Source organism: Lepus europaeus, chromosome X, assembly GCF_033115175.1.
Source record: "Lepus europaeus isolate LE1 chromosome X, mLepTim1.pri, whole genome shotgun sequence".
NCBI classification, from domain to species: domain Eukaryota; kingdom Metazoa; phylum Chordata; class Mammalia; order Lagomorpha; family Leporidae; genus Lepus; species Lepus europaeus.
In genome coordinates, this window is record NC_084850.1 from 62,328,557 (window position 1) to 62,350,336 (window position 21,780).

General features: G+C 40.2%; 1 protein-coding gene across 9 annotated transcripts in view; it reads right to left on the minus strand.

The window, feature by feature from the left end:
* Nucleotides 1–21,780, minus strand: part of ATRX (ATRX chromatin remodeler) — a 202,620-nt gene that overhangs the window by 93,424 nt on the left and 87,416 nt on the right. For all 9 annotated transcript variants that reach the window (XM_062184328.1, XM_062184325.1, XM_062184324.1 and 6 more), the window contains 5 exons: nucleotides 16,562–16,703; nucleotides 15,269–15,378; nucleotides 14,249–14,395; nucleotides 13,950–14,127; nucleotides 1,992–2,129 (listed from right to left, as the gene is read on the minus strand). In XM_062184328.1, coding sequence (XP_062040312.1) covers nucleotides 1,992–2,129; nucleotides 13,950–14,127; nucleotides 14,249–14,395; nucleotides 15,269–15,378; nucleotides 16,562–16,703 — 715 coding nt within the window. The remainder of the gene's footprint in view (nucleotides 1–1,991; nucleotides 2,130–13,949; nucleotides 14,128–14,248; nucleotides 14,396–15,268; nucleotides 15,379–16,561; nucleotides 16,704–21,780) is intronic.

Genomic DNA, 21,780 nt, shown 5'->3' on the forward strand with positions numbered 1-21,780 from the left:
CTTCGGATCAGCGCGATGCGCCGGCCGCAGCGCCCATTGGAGGGTGAACCAACGGCAAAAAGGAAGACCTTTCTCTCTGTCTCTCTCACTATCCACTCTGTCAAAAAAAAAAAAAAAAAAAAAAAAAAAAGAAGAACAAAACAAAACACAAAACACAGAACTCTTCCCAAAAAGAATTTTTGAAATTGCAAACTTGAGGGGCCAGCATGGTGGCATACCAGGTACAACCACAGGCTGCAGTGCTGGCATGCAAAATGGGCGCTGGTTTCTACCTGGCTGCTCTGCTTCCTGTCTAACTCCCTGCTAATGTGCCTGGGAAAGTAGTAGAGGAAGGCCCAAGTACTTGGCTACGCATGTGGGAGACCCGGAATCAGCTCCTGGATCCTGGCTTTGGCCTGGTCCAGCCCCAGCAGATGCAACCATTTGGACAGTAAACCAGCAGATGGAGGATCACACTTTCTTTCTCTTTTTCTCTGTAATTCTGACATTCAAATAAGTAAATAAGTCTTTAAAACAAATTAATTAAATAAAAGATTTTTCTTCTTTAATTTTTTAAAGATTTTATATATTTATTTATTTATTTCAGAGGTAGAGTTACAGACAGTGAGAGGGAGAGACAGAGAAAGAGGTGTTCCAACCACTGGTTCACTCTCCAAATGGCTGCAACAGCTGGAGCTGGGCTGATCCGAAGCCAGGAGGCAGAAGCTTCTTCCAGTTCTTCCATGAGGGTACAGGTGCCGAAGTACTTGGTCTACCTTCTGCTGCTTTCCCACACCATAGCAGAGAGCTACAACGGAAGAGAAGCAGCCCCAAGACTTGCAATGGTGCCCATATTGGATGGCGGCACTGAAGGTGAAAAATTAACCTACTGCACCACAGCACTGGTGTCACCAGATTTTTCTTTATAAAAAAGAAAACAATAGCTTAAAAATATCAAATGGCTATTACAATGGGAAACAGAAAAATGTGAGATATTATATAGGGAAATTTCAATTTGCATATTTGATGAATAATCTTATATTCCCCCCTTCTTCAGTACTAGCATACATGTATGAAAATGAAGGAAATTAACCAGTCACTTCCTGAGTTCCCAAAATCTGTCTTCAGCATCAAACTCTCCTACTATGGATTCAGCACAGTTCTTCTCCCATATCCACTTTTCTGCACTGTTGACATTTAGCATTGCAAAATAGGTATTTCTCCTTACAGATTCCTGAGTTCACATACGCATTTGTACTTTTTAAAAAATCATTAAGGGGCTGGTGTTGTGGCATAGCAGGTAAAACCACCACCTAGGCACCTAGGATGCCAGCATCACATATGAACACCAGTTCATGTCCCTATTGCTCCACTTCCAATCCAGCTTCCTGCTAATGTGCCTGGGAAAGCAGCAGAATGATTCAAGTACTTGGGTCCTGCCACCCACATGGGAGACAAGGAAGAAGCTCCGGGCTTCTAGCTCCTGGATGCTGACTTTGGCCTGGCCCAGCCCTGAGGGCTGCGACCATTTGGGAAGTGAAACAGCAGATGAAAGCTCTCTCTCTCTCTCTCTCTCTCTCTCTAGGTACCCCCCTCTAGGTAACTTTGACTCTCAAATAAGAAAATATCTTTAAAAAATAAAAATCTTCTTTCTCTTTGTCTCACTGTCCACTCTGCCTGTCAAAAAAAAAAAGAAGAAGAAAGAAAAGAAAAAAGAAAAATCTTTAGGACTCTTGATACTCTTGGATGCTTTAATGGTATTCTGAATTCTGTATTTATATGCCAACACTCACAATGGCACATTATTTGACTGAGGTTTACTAGTCATATTTCTAAAGCATCTCAACCTGAAAAGAATGATATTTTTTCACAGTAGACTAAAATGGACCCATGTCGATTATGAAGAGGGAATATACTAGAGTAAAAAGTAGAAAAGCCAACGGCAAAGAGGTAAATATATATATCCAAAACAATACCAATACGCTACAGCATAATCACAGATATAAACTCACATTCAATTAGGTTATTTTGAAGTGGTGTTCCTGTTAAAATAATTCTCCTCCTTGACCGTATAGAATTCATAGCTTTTGAAACAGCAGATGCTTCATTTTTTAGAATATGGCCTTCATCACAAACAACAAAGTCAGGGCCTAAAAATTATATGAAAAAAACAATTAAAATATAATAAAACTGAAAATCTGATCCAATTAAGTAATCTTTTAATAGTACAGATCTTATAGGAAGATAAAATAAAATCACAGCATTATTAATATTAATTATATACCAACAGTACAGTATTAAAGTATTACTACAAATAGTGTTTAAGGCCTAGTGAGTGAGTATTCAAAACAAGAAAGAATAATAATAACCAAAATGTGGAAAAAGATCTTCTCAACAGATTTGTGGTATTTTAAAATAGCAAACATATTTTAACACTAAAAATAGTCTCCGAAGATAATACTTGGCACTGGGGATCAGGTTAAAACTATTAGCAAAGATTAACAGGAATATACATAGAACAAATTTCAAATGTCACAATATTCAATAATAGCAGTGGTCGAACTACATCCCATCTGTTAAATATTAGATAAAATTCATCTTCTACTTCAAAAGTCTCTTTCAAAAATAACTTCTTCAGTATTATAGCTGAAATACTACAATTGTAGTGGCAGGCATTTGGTGTAGTAGTTAAGATATGACTTGGAATGCTCCTGGATCCTGTCTTTCTGCATTTCCCTGCTTCTGGTTTTAATTTCTATCCTTTCACTGTAATAAACTGTGAGTTCTGAGTTCTGTGAGTCTTTCTTCTGAATTATTGAACCTGATATTAATTAAGAACCCTCTAAACATTGCAATGTAAAATGCAAATTTCTAGGGCTGGCAGTGCAGAAGGTTGAGCCACCGCTTGCAATGCCACCACCCCATAAGGGATTGCCAGTTCAAGTCTCAGCTGCTCTGCTTCTGATCCAGCTCTATGCTTATGTGCCTGGGAAGGCAGCATAAGATGGGGCAAGTGCTTAGGCCTTTGCCACTAATGTGGGAAATCAGAATGAATTCCAGGCTCTTGGCTTAGGCCTGGCCCAGACCCAGCTATTGCAGCCATTTGGGGAGTAAACCAGCCGATGGAAAATCATTCTCCCTCTTTTGCGCTGCCTTTTGAATAAATAAGTAAGTCTCAAAAAATAAAATACAAGCTTCAGAAAGGAAGAAGAATCTCTAGAAACAAAATGAGACAAGGAGGAATGGAACATGTATTTCAAGATACACCTTTTTCTACTGTTGGTATTTTCCTTACTAACAGAAATTACTTTTATTATTTCTTTAACATAAAGGAACTATTTGTTAATATGGCAATGGAGGAAAAGAAAGCCCTATTCATCCACTGTTTTAAGGATCCCAGAGGAACAAAAGAAAGAATGAATAAAAATAAATATACTTGTCCATAACCCTGTTAACATAAAAAAGTTAAATTATGATATTCATATTCCATTTACTAATAAGAATATACACAACATTTTCTAACAAAATATCTAAATGTAGAAACATTTTAATATGTAAAAGGGATATATTTTAGTTACCTTGAAAATATATTTTCTAGAAACCTCATTCTGAAATAATGATATATGAATGAGGGAGTAGAATTTTGAAATACCTACACAGGTGAGGCATTTGGTGTAACAGCTGGGAAGTCACTTGTGATCCCCACATCCCATGAGTGCTTACGCTTGAGTCCTGGCTCTGCTTCTAATCCTGGCTTCTTACTCATGTGTACCCTGGGTGGAAGCAGATACTCACTCAAATACTTAGGTCTTTACCACTCATGTGGGAGACCCAGACTGAGTTCCTTGCTCCATGCTTCGCCTGGCCCAGTCCCAGCCTTTGTAGGTATTTGGGAAGGGAACCGGCAGAAAGATTTTCTATCCATATCTCTGCCTTTCAAATACAATGAAATTAAATAAGAAACAAACACCTACATTGATAAATCATTTTATGAAATGTACAAGAATAACATCCGTGAGGTGCTGAAGAGCAGAAAAAAAGGGATTTAGGAAAGGCTTCACAAACATTTCAAAAGTTCAAAAATTCAAGGCTAACTAAAAGATTCAAGGCTAACTAAAAGATATTATTAATTGAAGATGGTTTAATATACTACGGAAATCTATATTTTATGAAATTACATTGTCAGATCTATTTTACTGCTGAAATCATACAGTAACCTTGAATTATTATTGTATACACACATATACATTGATTATATCCTCTGAAGCCAAAAATCTAAATACACTAATGTGAATAGAAAACTCTACCAGACCAGTTTAAGTACATTAAACAGGAAAACATGAGTGTCAGGGATGAGTATTTGGCATAGTGGTTAAGATATCACTTGGGATGCTTACATCCCACATCAGAGTGAGTTTGAATCCTGGCTCCACTTCCAATTCCAGTTTCTTGCTAACGCATGCCCTGGGAAGCAACAAGTGATAGCTCAAGTAGTCCCAGGAACCCAAATTCAAGACCAAAACTGTCCATCTCTGAGTTCCTAGATTCAGCCTGGCATAGCCTCAGCTGTTGCAGGCACCTGGGGAGTAAACCAATAGATGTAATATCTCCCTCTGTCTCTCTGTGTCTCTCTCTCCCCTCTCAAATCCATCAAATATTTTAATTAGAGGAAGAGAAATTCTGAGTATGTTTTCAAAACCAATTGGAAGGTTAGGGAGAAAAGGCCAGGTAAAGGTTTTGTTACACACTATTTGAATAGAAGTTCATTCTTGGTATGTTACACTGCCACCTACTGGTGGATCTAAAAAGTCAAAAACCATATATATATTAGGGAGAAATATTGACAAAAAATTCTGTCAGTCTCCCACTCTCTGTCACTCTGTCGTTCAAATAAATAAAATGGTTAAAACTACCCATGCATGCTTGTCCCAAATCCCAGACTCAGTGAAACCAGGAGATAATGAAGCGACTGCTATCACCTTAAGCTGATTTCAAAAGTGAACATTTTTTTGTCAAAAAAAAAAAGAGTGGATAGTGAGAAAGAGAGACAGAGAGAAAGGTCTTCCTTTTTGCCGTTGGTTCATCCTCCAATGGCAGCTGCGACCGGCTCATCGTGCGGATCCGAAGCCAGGAGCCAGGTGCTTCTCCTGGTCTTCCATGCGGGTGCAGGGCCCAAGCACTTGGGCCACCCTCCACTGCCTTCCCAGGCCATAGCAGAGAGCTGGCCTGAAAGAGGGGCAACCGGGACAGAATCCGGCACCCCAACCGGGACTAGAAGCCGGTGTGCCAGTGCCGCAAAGCAGAGGATTAGCCTGTTAAGCCACAGCGCCGGCCGAAAAGTGAACATTTCTAACAACTGTGGGGTGCTCTAAACACTGTTCCAATCCTAATACATGCTCCCAATTTTCCAGGATTGTGATCCAATACCCTCCCAGTTTCAGAACTCACCTTAACCTTAAGAATCTGACACTCAAAACTATCTCTCTGACATTTTGCTTCTATCAATTCAGACTCTTATGTTACACTAGAACCCAAGTCTTCATACGCTCAGTTGTCATTTATGGGATTCTTCACTACCACCAATTTGCTCCAAATCGAAGAAGACAAATTAGGCAAAAAAAGAAAACATATAGTGGGAAACTGAGTTGATTTCAAAAGATCCCTGCCAATAAATGTAGAAGTACTTAACAAAGCCTGACACTCTAGACATTGGTGGCAAAGAAAATTATGTATGGGCTGGCGCCGTGGCTCAACAGGCTAATCCTCCGCCTTTCGGCGCCAGCACACCGGGTTCTAGTCCCGGTCGGGGCACCGGATTCTGTCCTGGTTGCCCCTCTTCCAGGCCAGCTCTCTGCTGTGGCCAGGGAGTGCAGTGGAGGATGGCCCAAGTGCTTGGGCTCTGCACCCCATGGGAGACCAGGATAAGCACCTGGCTCCTGCCATCGGATCAGCGCGGTGTGCCGGCCGCAGCGCGCTACCGCGGCGGCCACTGGAGGGTGAACCAACGGCAAAAGGAAGACCTTTCTCTCTGTCTCTCTCTCACTGTCCACTCTGCCTGTCAAAAATAAAAAATAAAAATAAAAAAAAAAGAAAATTATGTATGAAAGATTACTAACACTAAATCATAAAGCTTACTACAATTTTAAAATATTCCTCTTAGTAGATATATTATATATATATATATATATATTGGATTTGAGAATCTGGTTGCAATATAGATAGATTTTCCAGATACAACACACCAGCTATCACTACTCTATGCTATGGAAAGAAAAGGAAAGTTAAAACTATAGTTTTTCAATAAAACCTAATGGAGAGATCAAAGTGTCTCCTAGTTTCTAAGAAGGATAATAAACCCAAGAAATTACTTTTAAAATTAACAAAACAGGCCGGCACCGCGGCTCACTAGGCTAATCCTCCACCTTGCGGCACCGGCACACCGGGTTCTAGTCCCGGTCAGGGCACCGGATTCTGTCCCGGTTGCCCCTCTTCCAGGCCAGCTCTCTGCTGTGGCCAGGGAGTGCAGTGGAGGATGGCCCAAGTCCTTGGGCCCTGCACCCCATGGGAGACCAGGAAAAGCACCTGGCTCCTGCCATCGGATCAGCACGGTGCGCCGGCTGCAGCGCGGCGGCCATTGGAGGGTGAACCAACGGCAAAAGGAAGACCTTTCTCTCTGTCTCTCTCTCTCACTGTCCACTCTGCCTGTCAAAAAAAAAAAAATTAAAACAAACCGAAAAACTCAACGTACAACTAACTCAACCTGACCAAAAAAAGCAAAGCTATTTATTAAACTTAATAGTGAAAGACGAAGAGCTTTACAAGGTCTTGGGAAGACAACTGCCCTTATCATTTATATTCAGCATTGTACAGGAAGTTCCAGGAAAAGCAAACACATGTATCTATGGTCAACTGATTTTCAACAAGTTTGCCAAGACTCTTCACTGGAGAAAGAATACTCTTTCCAACACTAGTATTTGGACAACCAGATATCAATGTAAAAGATAAAATTGGGCATTTCCCTCATACCATACAGAAAAACTAATTCAAAATAAATCAAGACATAAATTTAATAGCTAGAACTATAAAACAGTGAAAACAGGTATATATGCCGACGCTGCAGCTCACTAGGCTAATCTTCTGCCTGCGGCGCCGGCACCCAGGGTTCTAGTCCTAGTTGGGACGCCAGATTCTGTCCCGGTTGCAACTCTTCCAGTCCAGCTCTCTGCTATGGCCCAGGAAGGCAGTGGAGGATGGCCCAAGTGCTTGGGCCCTGCACCTACACGGGAGACCAGGAGGAAGCGCCTGGCTCCTGGCTTCGGATCAGTGCAGTGCTGGCCGTGGCGGCCATTTGGGGAGTGAACCAACAGAAGGAAGACCTTTCTCTCTGTCTCTCTCTCTAACTGCCTAACTCTGCCTGTCAAAAAAAAAAAAAAAAAAAAAACCAGGTATAAATATTCATGGCCTTGGGGCTTGCATTGTGGCATATAGCAGGTTACACCTCTGCCTGTGAGGCCAGCATCCAATATGGGCAACACTTCACGACACAGCAGCTCCACTTACGATCCAGCTCCCTGATAATACACCTGGAAGAGTAGCAAAATATGGCCTAAATGCTTGGGTCCTTACAACCACATTGGTGATCCAGAAGAAGCTCTCCAGCAGATATGACCATTCAGGGAGTGAGCCACCAGATGGAATATCTCTCTCTCTCTCCCTCCCTTTCTTTGTCTGTTCCTCTCTCTGTAACTCTGCTTTCAAATAAATTCAAAAATCTTCAAAAAAATTAATAGTCTTGAATTAAACAATGGATTTCTAGACATGCACTCAAAGCATCAGCAACATAAGAAAAAGCAGACAAGTTAAACCTCATCAAAATTTTTAAAAACTAGGGCCAGCACTGAGGCCTAACAGGTTAAGCTGCAACTTGTGTACCAACATCCCCTATTGGAAGGCTAGTTTGAGTCCTGGCTGCTCTGCTTCTGATACAGCTCCCTGCTGATGCGCTTGGGAAAGCAGATGATGACCCAAGAATCTGGGTCCCTGCCACCCACACTGGAGACCTGGATAGAGTTCTAGACTCCTGGTTTTGCCTTAGCCCTAGACTTAGCTGTTGGGACCATTTGTGGGAGTGAATCAGCAGATAAAAGAATTTTTTGTCTCTCTCCATCTCTCCCTCTGTCATTATGCCTTTCAAGTAAATAAAACCTTTAAATTTTAAACCTGTGCATAAAAGGATAATAAGTAAAAAGACAACTCTCAGAATGGGAGTAGGGGCCAGTGCTGTGGAATAGGAGATTAAGCCTCTGGCTGCCGCACTGGCATCCCAAAAGGGAGCCAGTTGAAGTCCTGGCTACTGAAATGCATTGTAACTGGAGATTTAAACAAAATACAGGACCAGCACTGTGGTGCAGCGGGTAAAGCCGCCGCCTGCAGTGCCAGCATCCCATATGAGCACTGGTCCAAGTCCTGGCTGCTCCACTTCCAATCCACCTCTCTACCATGGCCAGGGAAAGCAAAAGAAGATGGCCCAAGTGATTGGGCCCCTGCACCCAAGTCAGAGACTGGAAGAAGCTCCTGGTTCCTGGCGACGCATCAGCGTAGCTCCAGCTCTTGTAGCCAATTGAGGAGTGAACCAGCAGAATGAAGCCCTCTCTCTCTCTCTCACTCTCCTCTCCTCTCACTCTCTCAAATAAATAAATAATTTTTAAAAAAGAAATACTATTTGGCCTTGATAAGACATGAAGTATCAATACATGCTATAAAGTGGATCAACCAGAAGAACATTAAGTGAAAAGATGTCATTATTATATCTTTATGAAGTATCTTTTTTAAAAAAAAATATTTACTTGAGAGGTAGAGTTACAGAAAGAGGTACAGACAGAGAGAGAGGCCTTCCATCTGATGCTTCACTCCCCCAACATGGCCATAACAGCTTGAGCTGGACCGATCCAAAGGCAGGAGTCAGGAGCTTCTTCTGGGTCTCTCAAGTAGCTGCAGGGGCCCAAGTATTTGGGCCATCTTCCACTGCCTTCCTAGGCACACTAGCAGGGAGCTGGATCAGAACTGGAGCAGTCAGGACTGGTGCCCATATAGGATGCCAGTGCCACAGACAGAAGCTTAACCTACTAGGCCACAGCACTAGCCCCTTCATGAAGTATCTAAAAATGCTTTTTATGTAAAGTCAAGCATAATCAAATCTGGAGACAGAATGATATGACTTAAATATAGTTTGTCCTTCCAAACTCATGTAGGAGCTTATTTCCTGAAGTCTTAGGTTAACAGGAAAACACGGTGGAAACATCCCAACTATGGTGTTAAGGGCACAGCACCCATGAATGAATCTTGACAGCTTTACAAGCAAGGGTAGAGAGACATACAAACACATACACACTTTCTGTCTCTTTGCATGTGATGTTCTGTGCCACCTTGAGACTACCAGCAAGGTCAAGTACCATGAAGTAACTTGGGCCTGGAGCATCTTCTAGTGGCGAAAAGTAATGACATATTCAAAGTCCCCAAAGAGATGGAGCCAATGTCTTAGCACAGTGGCTTAAAACACCATGTGCAATGCCAGCATTGCATATTGAAGTGAAAGTTCAAGTGCTATGCTTCCAGATGCAGCTCCCTGCAAATGTGCCCAGTAAAGCAGCAGATATTGGCACAAGAACTTGGGCCACTGCCACTCACATAGGAGACCCAGATGGAGTTTCAGTCTCATAGCTTCAGACTGGCCCAGTCCTGGCTGTTGCAGCCATTTGGGGGATGAACCAGCAGATAAGAGATTCATATTCTTTCTACCCTTATTGTTCAAACAAATAAATAAATCTTTAAAAAAAAAAAGGAGGAGGGGATAATATAAAAGGGATATAGGAACTAACCTTTAAAAGCTCCAAATAGGTAAAGTGAAAGAATTTGAACAAAATAAATAATGTAATACTAGGGGGTATGTTTAGCCTAGTAATTAAGAAACCAGTAAAGATGCCAGTGTCCCATACCAGAGTACCTAGGTTCAATATCCAGCTCCGTTCCTAACTCCAACTTCCTACTGATGCAGATCCTGAGAGGCAGCAGGGATGACTGAAGTAGCTGGTTTCTTACCACCTTTGTGGGAGACCTAGATGGAGTTCCCAGCTCCAGGTAATGGCCCAGCCTAACCCCAGCAGTTAGTAATTTGGGGAGTGAACCAGTGGGGAACTCTCTCTTTTCCCTGTCTCTGAAATAAAATTTTAAAAGTTTAAAAATAGTAGCATTAATTATATTCCAATGTATACACTAAAAACAGATGAGTATATACTGATATAAATCAATGACTGAATAATATAATTTGGTAAGAAATGATAAATCTTTCCTAATGAAAAAAATCCAAATTTTATGTGTAGATAAAATGTCTACTATACACTATGATAGATCTACTATTGGAGACTGAGCTTAATTTATGCCCTCCTCCCATTCAGGTGGGCTAGATTTAGTGACTACAATAGGCACAGATAAAAAACATCATTCTACAGTAGAAAAACCTGATAAACATTGCCTTAACCAAATAATGAAATTCAACATCACCAGTATTATCATGTGGATTTCATGTACTCCCTGATATGACAAAAAGGGTTCTTTACTTCAGATATATTCTTTCAAGAACCTATTAACCTCAGTCAAGTCACAAGAAACAGAAGACTGAGATTAGTGAATAATCTACTGGGTACATAAACAGTACGCCGTAAGAGTGAGGAGATAATGAAACATACAGAAATTTGCCATAGACAAGAAGACACTAAAGAGACAAAACAACTAAATGCATTATGCTACCCTGGATGGAAAAACCTAGTGATTAAAAATCAAGAAAAATAGAAGTGGGCAGTGTGGCACAGCATGTTAAGCCAGCACCGCTGATAGCATCACATATAGGTGCCAGTTTGTATCCCAGCTGCTCCACTTCCAATCCAATGCCCTGCTAATTTGTCTGGTACGGCAGAAGATGTCCCAGTTACTTGAGCCCCTGCCACACACATGGGGACTAGGATAGAATTTCTGGCTCCTGGCTTCAGCCTGGCCCAGCCCCAGCTGTTGAAGCCATTTGGGGAATGCATCAGCTATTTCTGTGAGTGCAAGTGTATTGGCCATTTGTGAGGATATGAAACACAGAAAGCAGCAAAATATGCCTTCACATGAACGAGCAAGGCCACTGGACAGCTGCAGGTGGGAACAATTTTATATAAAAGTTAACCCAAACTTTTTCTGTTTTAACAATGGCATTATTTTGACACCCATTCTCAAAGCTAAAATTTTCAAATGGTTCTTCTGACATTTAGGAAATGCTGTGCTTTGGGTTTGGGGTAGGGGGAGCCTAATCAGAATAAGAAATAGCTGAAGCTGTGCTTAATTTCTCTGAACAAATCAATCCCTCATTGAAGCCTAGTTAAGGTTGATGAGAAATATCTGTAGCTTGACCCTATCCTCCAGGGCTAAGAGGATGGTGGAGGTGTAAAAGAAGTGAAATACATAAAAAGTTTCAATATAAGCCCTTGCTGGAAATATCAGAATGTAGGACACATGTTACAGGATTTTCAATGTAAGATATATCATATCACAGGTATTTCAGAATTGGTGCTAGATGAATTGGAATGGAAACAAGGGCCATGATTTAGAGGAAAACCAGTACTTGCTAAACACTGTTCAAAAAACTACACTAAACCAACTCAGGCCTGGAATATAGATGGTCATGGCCAGGGGTATGGACAGAATGCCTTAAGTTCCTAACACAAAAGTAAGAAACTGGGGCCAGCATCATGGTGATGCAGGTTAAGTTGCTGCCTGTGCACCATATATGAGTGTTGGATGAGCCATGTGATGCTCCACTTTTGATCCAGCTCCACCCTAACATTCCCAGGAAAGCAGAAGATGGCCCATGTCCTTGGGACCCTACCACCCACAAGGGAAACCTGGATGGGATTCCAGGCTTCTGGCTTCAGCCTAGCCTAGCCCTAGCTGTGTGGCCATTTAGGAAATGAACCAGTGGATGAAAAGTATCTCTGTCTCCCTCTCTCTCTTTCTCTCTGTAACTCTGCCTTTCAAGTAAATAAATCAATGTTTATTTTTTAAACAAGGGAAATCTTTGTTTAAAAGATGACAAATCTTTCTGTCTCTCCCTGTCAATCTGCCTTTTAAATAAATAAATAATCTTTTTATAAAAAAAACTGGTAAAATTCAAATGAAGTTTAGATTCTAGTTAATACTGTGCCAACTAAATTTCGTAGTTTTGAGAAGTCTACCATGGCAATATAAGATGTTAACAGCAGAGGAACTAGGTACAGGGCATATGAGAATTTTCTGCTATCATTTCTACAATTCTGTAAACAGAAAATTATTCCAAATTAAAGTATTTTAAACGTCACTAAATAATAAACATGGTTCCGCCTTGCGGCGCCGGCACACCGGGTTCTAGTCCCGGTCGGGGCACCGATCCTGTCCCGGTTGCCCCTCTTCCAGGCCAGCTCTCTGCTGTGGCTAGGGAGTGCAGTGGAGGATGGCCCAAGTGTTTGGGCTCTGCACCCCATGGGAGACCAGGAGAAGCCCCTGGCTCCTGCCATCGGAACAGCGCGGTGCGCCGGCCGCAGCGTGCCTACCGCGGCGGCCATTGGAGGGTGAACCAACGGCAAAAGGAAGACCTTTCTCTCTGTCTGTCTCTCTCTCACTATCCACTCTGCCTGTCAAAAAAAAAAAAGAAAAAAAAAAAAAGAAAAAAAAATAATAAACATGGTAATGAGAAATGTTACCCTTTAACTTCTTTTTTCTCCACTTCCTCATGAACAAATAAGAACATTAAGTGTTTTATAGTTCTCCAACAGTAAACCAACAGATTTATAGACACCCACTTCAATCATGGCAAAAAGACACTTACTGGGTCTTAGTTTACCAATGGCAAAGTTGCTTAGATATGTATTAATTCTGTCATTATCATGAGACAAAGCCAAAGAATTTAAAAACATTCACAAAGACAATTACCCAGAGGTTGTCAATAAACATAATGCCTGAACAGTATTTTAAAGAAATAAGATATAAGGTAACATTTGAAGAGGGAAAATATTATACATATAAATTTACAATCAGTTTTGAAAAATTCATTTCGGATTTTACAGATAATACAATTTGTTATTTTTCAGTCAGTCAATAAGAATCGAATATTTAGCTCTCACACCAATTACTGTCATAAAAGGATGAATAGTATTCCAAATCTTAACCCTCTGTGGTGACTGTCCTTTAAAAGACAGGAGATGAGCAAGCACCAATTCTAGTGACACAAGCTTGGATGGAGACTTAAAACCTGTTTACACGAGGCCAGCGCTATGGTGAAGTGGATAAAGATGCTGCCTTCAGTGCCAGCATCCCATAAGGGTGCTGGTTCCTGTCCTGGCTGCTCCAATCCAGCTCTCAGCTTTGGCCTGGGAAGGCAGAAGATAGCCCAAGTCCTTGGCCTGCTGCACCCACATGGGAGACCCGGAAGAATCTCCAGGCTCCTGGCTTCAGATAGGGCCGGCTCTGGCAGTTGCAGCCATGTGGGGAGGGAACAGCAGATGGAAAACCTCTCCCTCTCTCTCTCTCTCTCTCTCTCTCTCTCTCTCTCTGCCTGTCTGTCTGTCTGTCTGTAGCTCTGTCTTTCAAATAAATCTTAAAGAGAACAGTTTCACAGTACGAGTTGGAAAACCCTGAAACTGTGACATAAGCACATGGTACATTTTTCAATTTTACAAGGTCTCTGTTGAAAACTATAAACAAATCCAGACTCAGCAAATTCTGAATAGCTATCAATAGTCATTTTATAGTACTGAAGAGATACAAAGAACCCAAAGGAAGGCAAAACCTGAAACAAAAAATACCTATTTCAGAGTTGCTCTACTAGTATTTGTTTAAAAAATAAACAAACATGTTTTTTCCAACTTATTTTTTTATGTCAGTCACTGTTATTATCTTACCTGGATCAACCAAAGCTTTGTTAAATATTTCTTTAAGTTTCCGACTCTTTACATTCCTTCCTTGAGCAAGATTTCTATACATCTCATAACCTATAATCATAACACCACCATCTTCTTGCCACCTCTGCAGCATGTAGCTTCTCTCCTGAGGACGTTTCACAGTTGCTAATTCGGAGACCTTTTGTGAGAAAACAAGGATTTTTAAAAGCAGCTATTAAGATGTATGAATAGCAAATATGAAATATGTACTAGAAGTATTTAAAATATTTTACTCAGAGAAAACATTGAAAATATGATACCTCAAGCTTTTCTTCATCTTTTAATCCTTCTTGCCATTTCTCAAATTCATTCATCCAATTCAAAGCAGTATTAAGAGGACAAACCACTAAAGCTGTGCTGAAATCCAATTTGTCACACAAAAGAACTGTATGAAGAAAACTTACCACCTACAAGAAAATAGGTAAGTTGCCATCTTCATTTAAATGACTCCTAAGCTTTAATATATCAGTTATACAATATAGTAACTTTGTTCTGCTTTAAATAATAAAGCAACCAATCAAAATGTCATTATTTTCAAACCAGGCAAAGTACAGGTAAAGAGAAATGAGAAAGCTTGTCTACAAGATGTGTAAGGGCCTTACAACTCTAAAGCTCCATGATTCCATGATCAATATGAATATAAGACACTGTCCCACCAAAATTTTAGACTATTAAAATGATTACACTTCTAAAGGGCAAAGTTGTGAAATTAGGGAATATACTTGTATTTTAAGCCATAAAGTAATTACTACAGATTTGTAAGTCAGAATGTATGAAAATGGAACATACTATGTAAAACAATTCTCTTCTAAATGGTCATGGTATTTTCTGAAAGTCTCTAGGACACTCTATGGAGACCAGTGACTTTCTTCTTATGTGACAATAACTTATATTCACATTGATCACAGAATCATGGTTTGTAGGATCAAATCGTTTTTAAGTTGTACAAGAATTCTCACTTCAGAGGTTTTGCAGTTCTTGGCCACACCTGTAATTCATCTGCCTTAATTCATTAAGATTTCAGCTTAAACATCACCTCCTAAAAGATGCCATCCCTAATTCCTTATTCTTAACACTTACTATTTAAAAGTACATATTTATCATTTTATTTCATTAGCCATGTCTCTCACACCACAGAATATAAACTCCTTGAGAGATCTTTTTATTTTTGTTCATTTCTTTATCTCCATTTCCTAAAACTGGGAATGGAACATAACAGAATCCCACATATATTAATGTATGCATAAAACAAGGTACCCTTCATATTATTTAATTCTTACCTGTAAAGTCTTACCAAGGCCCATGCAGTGGGCAAGAATGCATCCTGACCCTGGAGATTTCTTTGTCTTTTTCACAGACTCACAACAGCAATCCCACATAAACTGAACACCTAAAAATGACAACCTCATTAAATTAAATTTAAAAGTCTAAGTTAAAAATATTCCTTTATAAACACATCAAAGCATAACCAAAACTTCTAAGAAACAGAATTTAGAAAACCCTAGAAGATAGTTTCTTAAATGTAACTGGTGCCCCTCCCTAGTAACTGAAAAACAAGAGAGTATAAGCACTTAACATTATTGATGAATTTTCCTGAGACTGTGCAAAAAGATATAAGAAATCTAAAACAGAAATTTTATCCAAATAGAATAGCTTCCTAATATATTTGCCACATTATTGAGTCAATCAGGAAAACCAGCCCAAGAAACAATTCATTATTTATTCTTTTATTCAACAGTAAACAATGAGTAAGAAAGAGATGGCTAATTAATAAATTAATTCACACACACTCTCAAAACTAACGTAATGATTCCACTCTTAACAAAGTAGATGGTAGGAAAAGTTTGGAATCTAATGCCATTGTAGGAATACCATAAAAAAAATAATACCCGAGGAGCTGGCACTGTGCTGTAGGATAAGCCTCTGCCTGCAGCGCCAGCATCCCATATGGGCACCAAGTCAAGTTCCAGGTGTTCTCCTCTGATCCAGCTCCCTGCTAATGCCCTGAGAAAGCAGTGGAAGATGGTGCAAGTCCTTGGGCCCCTATATCCACATGGGAGACCCAGAAGAAGCTCCTGGCTCCAAGCTTCAGCCTAGCTTAGCCCCAGCTTTAGTGGCCACTTGGGGAGTGATCCAGCAAATAGATGATCAATGGATCAATCAATCAATCTCTCTCTGTCTCTCCTTGCTGTGTGTAACTCTGACTTTCAAGTAAATAAATAAATCTTTTTTAAAAAACAGAAAATACTGAAATAACATTTCCAGAAGGCGGCTCTGGTTAACTTTACACTCTTCCAACCTCCCTGCTACCCTTAATCAACTATTGTAGACAAGGAGAAATCTACTTGCTATATATACCTATCAGTAAATAGCACTTTCTTCTCTATTTGTAACATCCATTGCGTTTCTAATAACCCAATTTTGTTCTTCCTTATTTGTTTTTGAGCTGTATATTTTCTTTTTGCTCACCAATGTATAACTAGTGCTTAGCAGACTCTGAGGCACACAGGAAGATACACAAATGCTAGCTAAAATTTGCCTATACATGAATGAATCATCTGCGAGTTTCTTACCATCTACTTGATGGGGTTTCAATTTGATAACCATATTTCTATGAACCTGCACTAAAGGTTCCTTGGTTTCTTCATCTTCATCTAAAACCAACTTGGTTGTTATTGGACACTTGGTAGGTGAAGCATCTTCAATTTCTATCACCTAGAAGAAAGGAAGTTGTTGATGGTTAAGCATTTAAATCTTTCAAGCAATGTTGTAACACCAGTCTTACAAAGAGAAATTTCCATATGTCTCCTCCCATACCAAACATCCAGTATTTTGGTTCACTGATGTCAAGACAAAAAGAAAAAGGAAAAAAAATTCCACGGAAATGATAATCACTAGAGAATCACTATAGCAATAACAATAACCCAGTTCAATGATTTAATTCTGTATATTTAAATTCACATTGGGTAGAACTGCGAAAAAAGAAGTATTCCAAACTAATCTAAGGTGAATAATTAGAATTAAAACAGACAAATGATTCTCAACCAAGGCAGTTCTATTCTTCTAGAGGACATTCAAAAATGTGTGAGGAAACTTAGACTGTTACAAACATCGGTCAGGGCACATATTTAATGTAGTAGGGGAAAGCAAACAAAACTGTTCTAAAGTGTGAAAGTTTCAAACAAAATGTCAACATGATTCTCACTGAAAAGCACAGGGGCCAGCACTGTGGCACAAAGGGTTAACACCCTGGCCTGAAGCACCAGAATCCCATATGGGTACCTGGGTACCAGTTCCAGACCTGGCTGCTCCACTTCAAATCCAGCTGTCTGCTATGGCCTAGGAAATCAGTAAGAAGATGGCCCAAGTCTTTGGGCCCCTGCACCGGCGTGGGAGACCGAAGGAAGCTCCTAGCTCCTGGTTTTAGATCAGTGCAGCTCTGGCCGTTGTGTCCAAGTGGAGAGTGAGCCATCGGATAAAGGACCTCTACCCGTTCCTGCTCCTCCCTTTCTCCCCCCGCTATTCCTCTCACTGTGTAACTCTTTCAAATAAATAATTTTTTTTAAAAAAAGAAAAGCACTGTTAAATACATGTTGTGAAAAAGAAATGTTTTGAAACACTAGTGTCAGAACAACAGGCTCAAAAGCATGATAAGAATACAAAATTCGATCTAATTTCAAAAGGAAATAATTACCTCAAGTTCCTTATTTAAAAAAAAAACACACACACACATACTAACATATATTTGTGATATGTCATCCTAATATCTATCAATTACAGGGTATATTCAATAACTTTATAAAGTGGGTACAATTATTCTCTATCCTACAAATTAAAAAAATAAATTCCAAGGGATTAAACAAGCAATTTAAATAACTTGTATAACCACTACAATGCTGAGACATATACCAAGAGAACTGGCCTCCATGCTCCATGCTCTTAACCACCAGAAAATACTACTTTAACACAGAAAATGTGAATATAAACAGTTTTATGGTTCCATAAAAAAATAAGGATTACAATGTTTAAGTTATAAGCACATTTGATTTCATATTTATAACTGTTACTAGGAATAGGTTTGTTAATTTTCAATACAGAAATTGTCAAATAAAAGCAGACAGAATAGAAAAACAAACCCAATTATCCATCACAATTTTAAAAATTATCAATTCATAGACAATTTTGTTTCACTGGTAACTTTCCCATGTATTGCTCACCAGTCCAGATCACAAATTTAAAATCATAACTACAATGCCATTATCAAATCTAAAATCAGCAAAAATAAGATACTTGTAATGAATTATCTAAACAAATGCACTTACGTAAAATTTTAAGTGATATACAATTCAAGACACTAGGACATATTATGGTAGAATAAAACCAGAACAGGTCACTTAGATTCAAACTTAATTTCATCATACTATCTAAACTACCTTAGCTTTTTTTTTCTGCATATGCATATTGGGAACAATTATCAATAGCCTCCACAGAGTTTTTATGGAAAACATCCATATTGGGGGGGCTGGCACCGTGGCGCACCACGTTAATCCTCCACCTGTGGTGCTGGCATCCAATATGGGTGCCAGGTTCTAGTCCTGGTTGCTCCTCTTCCAGTCCAGCTCTCTGCTGTGGCCAGGGAAGGCAGTGGAGGATGGCCCAAGTTCTTGGGCCCTGTACCCGCTTGGGAGACCAGGAGGAAGCACCTGGCTCCTGGCTTCGGATTGGCATAGCTCTGTTCATTATGGCCATTAGGGGAGTGAACCAACGGAAGGAAGACCTTTCTGTCTCTCTTTCTCTCTCTCACTGTCTGTAACTCTACCTGTCAAATAAATAAAGAAAAATCTTTAACAAGAAAAAAAGATGAAGCAAATTTCCATACTGGGAAGAGAACCTCTAGTATTTAAGGGCCCAAGAGCTATAATTCCAAGGAATTGAATTCTGTCGAAAAGTGACCTGGAAAAGGTTAGGTTTAGATGAATGCACTGCCAGAATCACCTTAATTTCAGCTTAATTAGACACTGAACACAGAGCCAGTACAACTATGCTTAGCTAAGCAATTCCTAACTTCCTGACCTATAAAACGGTATGATGACAAGTTTGTCTTGTTTTAAGAGGCTAAGTGTGTGATAACATGATTGCAGAAACAGAAAAATAACGTGCAGCATTTTAGAGTTAAAATCTTGGATGCATGCATTCACAAGTGATTTGGATAACTTTGCTTAGTGTTGTCTTTAGGAATGGGAAATAATGTACCATCATGTTGATTGATATTTCACAAAGAAATTATTTATTATGACTAATGGATATGTTTATGACTAAGGCTAAAACAATAGGGAAGTTTATTAATAAATGGATGGCAATGACAAGGGAGAATGTAGGACAAACAATCAATTAGGCCGGCACTGTGGCGTGGTGGGTTAAAACCCTGGCCTGAAGCGCCAGCATCCCATATGGGCACTGTTTCTAGTTCTGGCTGCTCCTCTTTCAATCCAGCTCTCTGCGATGGCCTGGGATAGCAGTGGAGGATGGCCCAAGTGCTTGCGCCCCTGCACCCACGTGGGAGACCCAGAAGAAGCTCCTGGATCCTGGCTTCAGATCGGCACAGCACCAGCCATTGCAGCCATCTGGGGAGTGAAGCAGCAGATGGAAGACCTCGTTCTCCTGTCTCTACCTCTCTCTGTAACTCTTTCAAATAAATAAAATAAATCTCTTAAAAAAATCAATGAAGCTGCAGTAAAACAAGAAATAAAGTTTATCCCAAATATGAATTTAAAAATGGAAGGAAAAAGAAACAAAACAAAACTAAACAAAAACATTTGACCAGTACATTAAAAATCTTAGCTCAACATTAAAAAGGCTGAGTCCAAATTCTGTTTCCAGTCATGATGGAGTATCAGTGACTAGATTTACCCTAGTGCTGTAATCAGAACAGGCAATATAATAAAAAAAATTTCAGACATTAGATAATAGGCACCAACAGGACCTGGACTCCTAAGAGTAGGAAAACCAACAAGGAGAATCCTATGTTCTCCCATGAATTGATACCCAAAGGTACATTCTAGAATCAGGGAAAGGGGGATCCCAAGCACAGCACTGAACTTGTGCAGAGTTGAGGAAACAAAGGTCAGGCTAAGACAGCTGAATTGTGGTGAAGAATAGAGAATACAGAGATACACAAAAAGATTACCAGAAATAGAGATAGGAATCAGGGCTGGTGCTGTGTTATAGTGGGTAAAGCAACCACATGCAATGCTGGCATCCTATATGGGCATCATTTTGAGGACCAGCTATTCCCTTTCTGACCCAACTCCCTCTAATGTACTTCAGAAAGTAGCAGAAGACAGCCCAACTGCTTGGGCCCCGCACCCATTGCAGCCACCTGAGTAGTGAATCAGCACAGCTCTGGCTGTTGCATCCAACTAGGGAGTGAACATCGGATGACAAATCTCTCTCTCTCTCTCTCTCTATCTCTCTCTCTCTCTCTCTCTCTGCCTCTCCTCTCCCTGTGTAACTCTGACTTTCAAATAAATAAATACATCTTTTAAAAAAATATTTTCTTTTTAACATTATATTCAACTATTGGTAAATGAAACTATATGATATGATTTGTAAGATTTACTCTCAACCTGAATTTAAGAGAACAGCTCAAATGAGATTGGCAGCGTGTAATACATACATCAAGGTTTGTTACACTATTCTCTCTACCTGCCCATTTGAAAATGCTTACGAGAAAATTTTATTTTAAAATTGAAATATTTTACATGTTTAAGAAATAATCTTAAACACTGTTCTACACAAATACACATAATCATTGTGATGATCATTCAAGAATCTCAACACCTGAGGCCAGCACTGTGGCGTAGCGGGTAAAGCCTCTGTCTGAGACACTGGCATCCCATACGGGTACCAGTTCGAATCCCAGCTGCTCAGTTCAAACCAGCTCTCTGCTAATTTGCCTGGGAAAACAACAGAAGAGAGCCCAAGTGCTTGGGCACCAGCACCCACATGGGAGACCAGGAAGAAGCTGCTGGCTCTTGGATTTGGATCAGCCCAACTCTGGCTGTTGCAGCCTTGGAGGAGTGAAACAGCGGATGGAAGATATATCTGAATTAGATGTCCAATGTGCTATCCATTGCACAACAGAGCCACCTTGGAAGATCTGTCTCTCTCTGTAACCCTTAAAAAATAAATCTTTAACAAAAAAATGAATTTCAATTCTTTCCATATATCTAATTATGCTAATATAATCCAATGAGGACTCTTAAATTGCATAAAATACTATCAGTAGGAAACAGCAATTATAAGGGCTGTGGCATAGTGGTAAAGCCACCATCTGCAGTGCTGCTATTCCATATGGGAGCCGGTTAGAGTCCCAGCTGCCCCACTGCTGATCTAGCTCTCTGCTATGGCCTGGAAAAGCAATAGAAGATGCCCTGGGGCTGGCGCTGTGGTGTAAATGGTAAATCCACCACCTGCCATGCTGGCATCCCATATGAGTGCCAGTTCAATTCCTGGCTGCTCATCCAGTCCAGCTTTTTGGTGTGGCCTGGGAAAGCAGTGGAAGATGCTTGGGCCACTGAAAAAATTGTGTGACACCTGGAAGAACCTCCTGGCTTCAGATCGGCACAGCTCCGTCTGCTGTGGTCATCTAAGGAATGAACCAGCGGATGATTGACACTGACTCTCTCTCTCTCTCTGACTCTGCCTCTCTGTAATTCTTTCCATAGATAAATAAATATTGAGAAAAAAAAAGGGTCCTTGGGCCAACCCTGCAACCACATGGGAGACCTAG